Source organism: Elgaria multicarinata, chromosome 9, assembly GCF_023053635.1.
Source record: "Elgaria multicarinata webbii isolate HBS135686 ecotype San Diego chromosome 9, rElgMul1.1.pri, whole genome shotgun sequence".
Taxonomy (NCBI): Eukaryota; Metazoa; Chordata; class Lepidosauria; order Squamata; family Anguidae; genus Elgaria; species Elgaria multicarinata.
In genome coordinates, this window is record NC_086179.1 from 55799388 (window position 1) to 55811707 (window position 12320).

General features: G+C 38.9%; 1 protein-coding gene across 2 annotated transcripts in view; it reads left to right on the forward strand.

Moving 5' to 3' along the window:
• Positions 1 to 12320, forward strand: part of GRIP1 (glutamate receptor interacting protein 1) — a 278909-nt gene that overhangs the window by 239173 nt on the left and 27416 nt on the right. For both annotated transcript variants that reach the window (XM_063133916.1, XM_063133915.1), the window contains exons 15-16: positions 6967 to 7036; positions 7287 to 7432. In XM_063133916.1, the coding sequence (XP_062989986.1) occupies positions 6967 to 7036; positions 7287 to 7432 (216 nt within the window). The remainder of the gene's footprint in view (positions 1 to 6966; positions 7037 to 7286; positions 7433 to 12320) is intronic.

The window sequence follows — 12320 nt, forward strand, 5'->3', positions numbered from 1 at the left end:
TCTCTTCTCGTTTTCATGTTGAGATGAGATAAGCTTTGCAAATAAAATCTTCTATTTTAAAATTTGCCAACTGTATTGCTTCTGAGTATTTCTAACTACCCCCATTTAAAATGCAGAATTAAAGTAATTTATTATTTTTAGTAAAACTTTAGAAACTTTGGAAGACAGTTATTCCATTCTTGTTTTGTTTAATCTAGCAGCGATAAATCTTATGATGTATGTGTATTACAGTTTTAAAATTGCAGTGCTGAGCTTTAGGTTCAAGAGATACTGAACTCCTTGAAATCCAATATCTTTTTAGGCTTGGTTTGACATTTGCTCTATTCTGCCAAATTAACTCTGGAATTAGTCACTGGTTTTGAGTAGGGTGAATAGTTTAGTATTAACTGATTACCTAAGCTTGCATTTGGGGTATTTGTATCACATTAGACATCCATTTATTGATATAACTGTTAAAATGCCACATAGCTTGACTTCCACAACAAAACGAAAAACGACTACAACAGAACAATGGCGAAAGCCATAAAATACAATTACTGTAAGTTACAATTTATGCTTTATGAAGCTGGAATGTTGAAAAAAGCTCAAACGAGTCTTTGTATGAATGCTTAATACAGATTGGTTATCACTTAACATGATTTAACTATTGTTTAGTTCACCTAATCATGGTTTTTAATCATGGTTTTTAATTTTTATTTGGAATTATAATTTTTGAGGGCCAAAATTGGGGTAGTGAAATTCACATCAATCATTTGAATTTCTTTTATTGTTTGGCATTGGTTTTAGCTATAATTCTGAGTAGTATCCAACTATGTCATTCCCTTAGCGCAAAGGAACAGAAACTCTATTCTCAACTATGCACAAGAGGAGAACCTTACTAAAGTTATGTTTGCGCAATACAATTGCGCAATACAGTTATGCATTACCCTTGTACAACCCGTTGTGCAACAGCTTGCACAACGAGTTACACAAGCATAATGGGCAACTGCTTGCACAATGGAAAGATTCAACAATGCTCTGCCAGCACTATTTGAGTTTGCAGAATGACGCTGCTCTGATTGGGGCACTATACTTTCAGAAGAACGACATAAGTATGTAGAAAAGCAGAATAAATTTTGTGTCATCACATTTTATGGTCAACGAAGATTTTGTCAGTTGACTAAATCTTGGTCAAATGCTGCAAATAATGGTCTGGGATAGATAAAGCATTAATTTCATTAGAACATAAAAAGGTAATTAACACATTTGATATGAGCTACTTGACTTCTTCTGCCAAAAAAAAAAAAAATGTCTCCAGAGGGTCAGTGGCCCATCCTAAACAAAGTGTGATTAGATGTGGGAACCTACTGGTAGAGGGGGGAATCACCCAAAATCAGGTGATCATCAAATTTTGGGCAATTTATCCCTTCCCTATCATCCAATCCCACTTTGATCAGGAGAGCTACTGCACCCTCCAGAGAGGGTTTTGGGGAGGTTCAGATGCCTGCATGGTATAGGAGGGAACAGGAAGCTTTCCTTTCATTCACTTGTCTTAGGGTGCAAGCCAACACGATTATCTTTTGATAAAACTGTAATTAATTCTTTGTCATGCAGTAAGAAAAGGCAGTAAGTTGAAGGGGAGAAATGTAATATTATATGCAGCTCTGTTGCAAGTTTTCTCGCCAGCTGAGGTGAGAGAGAACATGCACCACCACTGCATTACGCCCCTTCCCATCTTCTAATGCATCAAATTGTAAGAGGAAGGAGATACATAATGAGGGAAACAGAGGGGAAGTGGCTGCTCCAGAGAGCCCCGCTAGCTGCTCTCTCACTGTGGCAAATGCTATGGTGGGAAAGCGCCTGGCGGGGCTCTCTAGAGCACCTGCGGGAGGTGATGACTTGGCAGCAGGTCCCTGGTGGCAATGGCCCAATTTACCACTCCTCCTTCTCTGCCACCTGATGGAGGTGCCTCACCCTACTTCCTAGGAGTGCCAGGCCTGGTTATATATTTAGAACAGAAGTGAGCAACATCTTGTCAGGTTTCCCAGTCCTTCAGGCAAGCGCACATTCTGGCAAATTAACACGGGACACCCAAATCAGTGAGACTTCTTTATTGCAGGAAATCCCATTGCAAAGCTTAATGGTTACACACTTCAGAAATAATAATTATAATAATAATAATAATAATAATAATAATAATAATAATAATAATAATTTTTTTAAAAAAATTGTTACCCGCCTCTCCCTCTGGGTCGAGGCAGGGTACAGCACAAATTGTACCTGGCTGATGGTCAGTAGCTATAAGCTCCAAGAAATTCCAGAACAGTCAAAAGCTAATCATTACTACCATGACAAGATCCCCATCAATGTGATTTCCCCATTGCCATCTCCGCGGTTCTGAATACAAAGGAAGGTTAATCCATACCTGGGTTCCAAACCCTGATAAGGGATGGGGATGATTCCTGACATGATCCCTCAGGCCATCAAAGAAGCAAATTCTTGAAAGGCCTTAACTATCCGTGACACATATGGACCCTGCCCACCACTGCTTACCACTGAAATTCGCATGGCAAATAAATTGTGGGGGAGGTTGCTGTGGAAAGCTAAAACAGCCCCCTTTTGACTGTTTTAACCTGCCATAGTGATTTGCCACCAAACATTGATGTCAATTAGCCTTTTGTGTATGTGTGTGTCTCCATTGCCAAATTCAGTACAGTGGCAGCAATGGGGTGGGGTCCAGGATGTAAAACTGACTGCCAGACCCCAAAGTTGCCCACCCATGATTTAGAATACTGATTAAGAATTATAGTTATTTAAAATGCAATAATAGAAGCTCAAATACAATGCATCCCTCAGATTAGCAAGTATACTGAAGTCCAAGAGTCTGGTGGTGTGGGAACAGAGTCAAGGTAGTTATTAAAGGCAAGGAATCTTTCTTTAAAGAAGTCCTGCCTCAGGCGAAATATGAAAGAGTACCAATTCTGGCAAATCACACTAACAAGGCAGGTGGAAAAAAAATAAGACAGGTGATAATAACACAGCTGAAAAAGAGACTGTGAAACACATACTGTATTACAAGAAACATTATGAAAAACAATATCAGTAGAAGAAATCCAGCCAGGAATCTTTTGGGACCATGAGGTGACAGAGGAGTGGGAGGACGACCTTAATGGAATTTAGGGAGATAGAACAGAAGCAAAACAAATTATTCACAGCAGAATATATTGAACAGATACCCAAGCTTAAACTGCTGTTTTCTGGTAGGGCATCAGAATAATTAAGTGATGAGAGATGAGGGGACCCTATTGAGCTGATGCAATGATCTTGAGCTGAGCATTTTACAGGAAGGAGAGCTGTAGCACAGAACACAGGTGTGCAGAAGGAAACCCATTTAAACCCACCTTAAACCACAGCTTTAACCACAGTGCTTAAGTCAAAAAGCCTTAAGCACCGCAGTTAAATCTGTGGTTTAAGGTGTCTTCTGAACAGGGCCAGAGAAGCTTATTAATATTTGAGATGCTATTTGAAAGTGGTGCTGAGTGATTCAGTCCTGCTTTCTTCTGAGTAGACTTCCAGATGCCCTGGCTGACTTACTTCTGAGTAGGCTTAAAATGGTAATAATTACATTTGACCCTGCCTTTGGCACCACCCACAGTTGGAATGTAGCCCCCAGGTCCTTTCCCATTTTGCAGTTTGGCATTTGGGTTGAAAATGATTCCCCAACTGGATAATTGTCTATACCGGATAATTGTGTTGTTTTTTAATAAACATAAATAGTCTTAATAAATAATAAATAATAAAATACTAGCTAGCTGTTTTGTGGTAATATTAGATAATGTTATATCGTTCTGATGCTTGCTGTTGTTCTTTGCATGATGTTAGATTTATTTATATTTGTAAATAGTGGGCACCCTAAGACCCTATACCAGAATTTATTAATAAATTATCTAGAATTGCAGTGAGCACGAGAAAACCAAGCTTTCAGGTGTCACCAAATTATTCAGGACTAGCTCCAAAAGGATCTCTCCGAACTAGGTGAATGGGCAACAAAATGGCAAATGATTTTATACTCATGTAAGGAAGTGGAAGGCAATAAGTCAAAAAATCCTTCACTTAACATGAAGGGAGAAAAGAGTAGGGAGGGGACACTTCACCATGCTCCCCTCCTCAAGCTGGGGGAGAAACCTAGTGTGTCTGCATGGTACACCCAGGTAAAAATGCACGCGCACAAATGCACACATACACACACACAAAGCAATTGGGTAAAAATTCACACCCTCCTGTTCCTTGTTTCAAGCTGAGTTTTAGTGCAAATATTACCTATCAGGAAAAGCACTTGTTGCCACTAGCACACCATTCATAATAAATATTTCCCAGGTGGTTTTTATTTAACTCAGTCTGTAGATCTGAAAGAAAGAAGGAAAATGGTTTTTTTAAAAAAGCTCCACCTTCCAGCACTGAGCACAAACTTTCACATAAACATCAGTATATTCTTGATTCCACATTATATTTTGGGATGTTGCATGGAGCAGCATTTGGTACATCCATTTATCTTGGAAAAAGTTTTAGGATTAAACCATTGATCTATTATCAAGTAGATTCTGAAATTAAAAGCAATATTACCATTTCATTTCAGTAGACTCCCACTGAGGATTGAAATCTGGTTTTCAATATAGGTTCCTGCTTTTGTAAAAAAACTGAAGTTGTTTGAATGAGATATGAAGCATATCGTACCGTTAGATTTTAAACAGAGTGGTTTTAAAAAAGAATACTTAGGAGAACAGCCTTTAAGAGATATAAGGATTTCCAATTTAATTTAATTTGTTTGTTATTTCTATAGATTTTAAACAGAGAAATGCAGTATAGATTTTTAAGAAATCAATTTTTATAGCATGAGCTACTTTATCATAGCCAACTATTTTAAAAAATATATTGAAAGATGTCTAAAAAGATATATGTGCTAATGGAATATTAAAACAATAGTTTCCTGCAAAAAAGACTCATGAAAAGAAAGCAGTTTCACATGAGGTATGGAGATAAATTTTAGTAGCCACTAAATCCAGTATTTTTCATACCTGTATGAAGATCTGGTTCATATTCAATACACCTAAAAGAAAGTTCATACGGCTTCAGTTAAAGTGTCTTTAAACCCCACAATACTTTTTGGCAGATAAGGGTGCAAAGCCATCTATCAGACAATATTGCAGGGGAGGGGGAGGAGGCAAGAGTGTCTTACAGTACAAACCTAGCTGTGTTTACTTGAAAGTAAGTCCCACTATATTTAATGGACTGTGCTGTCAGGAAACTGTGCAGCTCTAGATATTTGAAGTGTCTTTATCAATCACATATGTGGCAACTGCTGAAATTCTATGCACTCGTAGAATTTAAGCAGTTGTCTCAGTTAGCAAAGTTTGGGTGCCATGAAAGAGCAGCAAATGGTTGTTGTTGTTGTTGTTGTTGTTGTAGTTGTTGTGTTTTTACTTCCAGGGAGAGGGGAGGGGCGTTGTGGATTATTTTGTCTCAAGTGCCAAAATAACTTGGATAGCTTTGAGTACTATGCACCTTGACTTGGGTGAGGGACAACATTTATTGTTTTCACCTCAGGCTCTGAAATGTGTAGGGTTGGCCCTGAGTAGGTGCCGGAGAACACAGTAAGACTTAACTTCTGTGTACATATGTGTATAATTGAGCTTGTTGATCTATCCTAAATGCAATGGTGGAGTATTTTTCAAATAACAGTCTGGGAGGTATTTTCTTTCATTACCTGGGGGAAAGGAAGAATGTAAGGGATGTCATTTCAAACAACCCTTTGCAGTACAAGCTGTAGTACCTTGGGAATGTCGGGAGGTTTAACAGAGGACTCCCATATGATGCTTCTGGCCCAACATGATGCTTAAGAAAATAATTCCATTCTCTCACCCAGCAATTCTGAAGTTCATGTTTTCCATCTGAATTGTGAAGCTTTATGGTAACGTATGAGTTATCATAGAATAGTAGAATTGGAAGGGGCCTATAAGGCCATTGAGTCCAACCCCCTGCTCAATGCAGGAATCCACCTCAAAGCATACCTGAAAGATGGCTGTCCAGCAGCATCTTGAATGCCTCTAGGGTGGGAGAGCCCACCACCTCTCTAGGTAATTGGTTCCATTGTCATACTGCTCTAACAGTCAGGACGTTTTTCCTGATGTCCAGCCAGAATCTGGCTTCTTGTAACTTGAGCCATTATACTGTGTCCTGCATTCTGGGAGTATCGAGAAGAGATCCTGGCCCTCCTCTGTGTGACAACCTTTCAAGTATTTGAAGAGTGCTATCATGTGTGTCCCCTCCCCCTTCAGTCTTCTCTTCTCAAGGCTAAACATGCCCAGTTTCTTTGTCTCTCCTCATAGGGCTTTGTTTCCAGACCCCTGATCATCCTTGTTGCCATCCTCTGAAACCCCTCCAGCTTGTCTGCATTCTTCTTGTCACCCAGAACTGGACACAATACTCAAGATGAGGTCTAAGCATTGCCAAATTAGAGGGGAACCAGTACCTCACATGATTTGGAAGCTATACTTCTATTAATGTAGCCTAAAATAGCATTTGCCTTTTTTGCAGCCACATCACATTGTTGGCTCATATGAATCAGTTAGGCAAAGTTAATTACTTGTTTAAGAATCTGTGAAGTCCTTGTCCATACATATTACTAAATCTTTCTGTTTTAAATGAAATCTTGTCTCCATGAAAGCTGTGCCATGTAAGTATCTGCAGGTCAAACCAGCTGTATGGCATAGCAAGAGTATAACAAATAAAAGCCAATTTGCCCTATGATAGCACTCTGGAAATCTGCATACACCCTATATTTCATTACTGAAAGTATTTTCTAACATATGAAAGTCCATGTCTAAATGTTGATAAAAATATTAATACTAATTAGAAAGTGCTACATGTAGTACTGGAGATTTATTTTTAAATTTTAATTTGCGTATATTTGTGTATTGTGTATTTCAGCTCCATCTAGTAGAAAACTAGGGGACCCTCTTGTTATTTCAGATATTAAGAAGGGAAGTGTTGCTCACAGGTGAGTGCTTTCAAGTTGGCAAAAACGTTCTATGTTGGCCACTCTCATTATCTCCAAATTTCCAAGTGATCTACATTTCTAAATTAAGTGAATCATTCAACTGGACTAATATGCTTTTAGTCTCCACTATTCTAAGGATGTGAAACGATTATTTTTCATTTTTAAAAATAAATAAAATCATTTGCATGAATAGCAGTATAGACAGGATGTTCAAGTCATTAATCACATAATGTATTCCATTTGTTAACAGAACTGGAACATTAGAGCTAGGTGATAAATTGCTTGCCATAGACAATATTCGACTGGACAACTGTTCCATGGAAGATGCTGTTCAAATCCTGCAGCATTGTGAAGACCTTGTAAAGCTAAAGATTCGCAAAGATGAAGATAACTCTGGTATTCACAGTGAGCTGGTTTAAAAACATTTTTATGTACACTTAAAATGTATCTTAAATACAAAATATGTTGCATAGTCAATGGATGAATAAGTTTATTAATATCATTTTAAAATATATGAGATAAGATAATCTGTATGTTTAAATATAGCCTGAATATTTTTATATTTCAAGACTTACTTCCAAGGTATATGCAACAATAGCATATTTTTCATATGTTGGGAGACCCAATCTTATCTCTGGTCCATGATTGAACAATGATCACTCCTTGGGTTAAATAGATTGGATCCAGTTTTAGTCACACCTAAAATGGACTCATTGAAATCAATGGGACTTAAGTTAATCACGGCTTACTTGTACCATTGATTCAGTGGGTCTAATTGTAGCATGACTAAATGTGGATCAATTTGTGTTCTGAATTCAAAGCAGAAATGTTAAGCCTGGAATTTAAGATGTAATTTTGGCCCTGCACTTTCAGAGTATGCTACATTCATCACTCAAAAAGAAATCTCTATCCTTGGAATCCCAATCAAAGCATCAAGTCCTACCTCCTGTAGAACGTGCATATATTCCAGTCCATTGGTAGGCAGAAGGTAGTATGGGATCTACAGGCATTTGCAATATATCGGCTAAGTTTCTGGCTCCCAGTCATTTAACAATAGCAACAACAGAAAGGGTCTTGGATTGAGTTGGAGGGCAGAGTCCAAATGAGAGAAAGAGTGTGTGTTAAGTGTGGAATTAGGGATTGATTTTTGTGTGAAAGAAATGTGAGCTCAGATTCTGATACAAACAACTTCATGTGCCAAGTATGTGCTCAAAGGCACATGTTCTTTCATTCTAAATACATATACTCTCCCATTCTTCACATCACTATTTTGTAGCTGGTTTTGGTTGGACATTGGAGTTCTAGTAAACACACACACAAAGTAAATCCCATGAGCCTAAAGACTCACATTTCCCCACAGCCATGTTACATAAATGTACATTCAGTGTGATTTTTGGTCTCTAATTTCATATCAGCAATTTTAGCAAGGGGGGAAATAATCAGACTCCTAGAGACAGAAAGAGAGAAGAGAATAGCTCTATTCAAGTGTTCTGTATCTGTATAGGCTAACCACACGAGGAGGAGAGGTGCTATCCCTGCTCCTTTCTCATGCATTTCTGACTCCCTTCTATTCATAGAGAGTGCCTTATGAAGACAATGAGGGTTTCCCATGCTATCCAGAATGCTGGAAAACTAGCACTCTCCTCTTCAGAAAGGGGGTAGAGGGCAAAGAAAGCAACATTGCGGGGGCAGGAGTAGCGCAATCCCCCTCCTCACTTTAACTTTCTCCAGGTTAAGAATGCCTGAGTAGGGCTAATTTCTTTGGGCCTCCTGAAGCCTCCGTTTTGTTACAGGAAAAGCCCTCTTCAGCTGCCTTCCTACTGTGTTCAATGAATACAGGAAATGAGAGGAATGCTCCAAGCTGGGGACCTTCCATCGGTGCATCTGTCGCCCTGTAGATGTGGAAGGAGACTGGAAAATCAGAGTTCTTCATCACGTGGAGAGTTTCCACAGATGCAGGAGTCTCTCTTGTTCAGATTGTTTCCCTCCACATGTACAGGGTGATGTATGCGATGACGGAGGGGGCATGGCTGGAGCACCACGCTCCATGCTCGTTCATTGAATGTGGTAGGAAGAAAGCCTGAAGGGGGCTATAGGTGATCCTCATTTATAAATTATGCCCTAATTCAAAACCTCCTAATAGCATTTACATTCACTTAAGTTGTATTCTCTCAAGTTGCTGCCTAGTAGCAGGGTCCTACACAGAAAGCTATGAAGATATTTTCTACTTTCCATATTATAATCAGAATGGTTTTTAGTCCAAAACACCAATTCATGGTCAACATGAATTATAATCCATGTTACGTGATTCCATGACCCTTAATCTATTCATTTGTTTCCAGCCTAGTAGCTATTATGATCCATTCAAATCTGCTTTTGCAGAAGTAGCATCCATGGCCTTCTGATGACTAGAAGACCTGATAATTTATCTTTGAGTGTAAATTGTGGAAGTTAATAATTACTAGCTTCTTAATTCTACTGCTAAATTAATACGTTACATGGATTCAAAACGTTTATTTTATCTACTGGGTGAATTGTGTGTAACTACATGACTAACAATTAAGATCTGCAAGATGTAATCCATCTATTATATGTGCTTAGTAAATGATCCCATTTAAATCTGGATACGATGACAGATTAGAATCGTCATAAATGAATATTCCTGTACAGTTTATATTAATTTTAAAAAAATACTTCGGTAAATTACAAGCCCATAAACGGATCTCATCAATTATTTTTGAAAAAGCTTTGAAGCGTAATGAATCCTTGTTCCATAAAATCTAAAGAAAAATGGTGTAAGTGATTATGGGGGTGGGAGTGTGACACACACACACACACACACACACACACACTACTTCTTCTCTGTGATAATGTATATTGGACTCTGGGTCTGGTGCTCCCAACATCCAGAAACAAATGGGGAGCATTAGGACCAGGCACTTTGCCGTGTGGAAAGGAATGCCAAGGTCGCGTGGCACGGAGCCAATGCTGCAGCTAGACCGGGGTGCGGGGAATTGGCACAGCTTCAAAGCCGGGGGTGGGGGAATTAAGCAAGAGAGGAAAGAGAAACTGGTAGCAGCGGTTAGAAGGTTGGCTTCTTGAGGAGCAGAGCAGTGAGAACGGGATAAGAAAAAGAGTCTGTCTCTAGTAATGGATGGGGGTGGGGAGCTGGTTATTAATAATGTATTAGTTCCTCCCCATTTCCCAATACAATAGAAACAGTAAATCCCACTCCCACCCCAGCCCCCTTCCCTCCCCTTTAGATTTCCCCCTCCCTTCTTCATATCATCCTATATTTAAAGAGCAAAGGTTTTGTCATTAAGCAAAAATTAGATAAATGAATAGTTATATAGGGGGTGAAATAGACAAAAATAAAAGAGTTGTGTCATGCTTGTCTCTTTGCTGGCCTGCACTGGTTTATGGTGGATCATTTGACTCTGCATATAATTCAAGAAAAATTCTATAGGGTAGGCAATAGCCAGGCACCCTCTCAGACTAGAAATCCGATCATAGACTGTGGAGAAGAAGCATTACATAGCTCTAGCAGTCCCATCATGTCTGAGGCTTCTATGAAGGGGAATTGAAGCTATGATGAATACAGGTACAGAGCCAGAAGCCCCTTACCCATTACCACAGGGAAGAAAAAGGCAGAAAAGAAAAGCAGAAGTTATTTCTACATTTGGTAACTTATTGATTAAAGCAAACAAACTAGGGCTACATGTTTGTGAAGTGGGACTGGCCTGGAGCTTCTAAACTGCTCTTTATCCTATATTTAGAAATGCTCAAGAGTCCTGGAGATTCCCAGATGGAATTAATTTCTGGATGACTGCTGAAAGCATTCTGACTAAAGCTGGATGTTGTTAGTCCCATGAGAGGACTTCAGGACTAGGAAAGCAACAGGACCAGTCCCAGAGTATGGACCAATTTGTTCAGTCAGTCATGGCATAATGGTCATAGCATCAATTTTATCTCTAATGTTCCTTCCTTTCATCATTCCTGCATTTATGAAGACCAGTATATAAATAGCATAGATGTGAACTATTTAGTGTGGCACTAGATTGAGGACTGGTTAAATTAGTCCCATATTACAAATGACATGCAAATGCCTGCACAATCAATTAAAATCAAACTCAGTAAAACAACAACAAAGCCCTGCATTTTTACATTTAGAGATCTCTAAAATTTGAAACCATGAAATTGTCTCAAATGAATCCAGTCCACAAACCAATGAAGGCTAATTACTCAACATGACTTTAATTTGACTGGATTGAAGCCACTGACATCAGTGAAGCCTTAGGCATTGCATTGGTTAACATGGAAAGTGCTTTTCTATGAGATCAACCCATGCTGCTGCTGTAGAGTTTCAAGGCCCACCCCCATGTAGACTGGGCCTGTTAGGTAGGTCCTTACTATACAGTTACCACCTGGTAATGATCAGGTGGCAAGAGCCCACTTGACCAGCAGGCAATAATTCTGTTTATGAATAAGCATGTGTAAAATATCATTATGTGTACAGCATTTGTACATACAGTACAGTGGACTACATACACAAGCAATTGTTCCACTTGACAGTTTACAAGAAGGTTTCATGGGTTGTTTCTTCCTTATACAGAAATACTAATACTACGCTAATGATATTTTTTTGACATTTTATTTATTTTTAAAAATTATATCCTGCCTTTCCATCAGTGACCATAAAGGCGACTCACAGTAAAAAAAAAAAGTTAAAGCAATCAATTAATATAAATTAAACAGGAACATTAAACAAGAAAATCAATGATCAACAACCAAAAACAAACAATTGAAAACTTTGTAGTCCCCAATATTCTATTCCTGAACAAGGTGCTCAACAGTGTGTTGGAATCTTGGCTCCAGGGGTATCTGGAGGATCAATTTCAATCCAGTTTCAGGCCTGATTATGAGAGAGAGATGGCTTTGGTTGCCTTTGTTTATGATCTATGCTGGGAACCAGACATAGGGGAGTGCATCCCTGTTGGTTCTGCTCGACCTCTCTACAGATTTTGGTACCATCTACCATGGTATTATTTTTTGCTTCCTGTCTGTGATTGGATTGGAAGCCACAGTCTGAGAGGGTGGCACTCGGGTGTCTTCTGTTTGACACCTTTTCTGTTGGTCAAGACTATTGTCCAAGTCAGTTATAGGGAGCATGTGACTCCTATCTTACAACAGCTTCACTGGCTACCAGTCCCTTTCCTGACAACATTCAAGTTTTTTTTATGTCCTACAAAACTCTACACAACTTGGAACCAGGTTATCTTAAAGA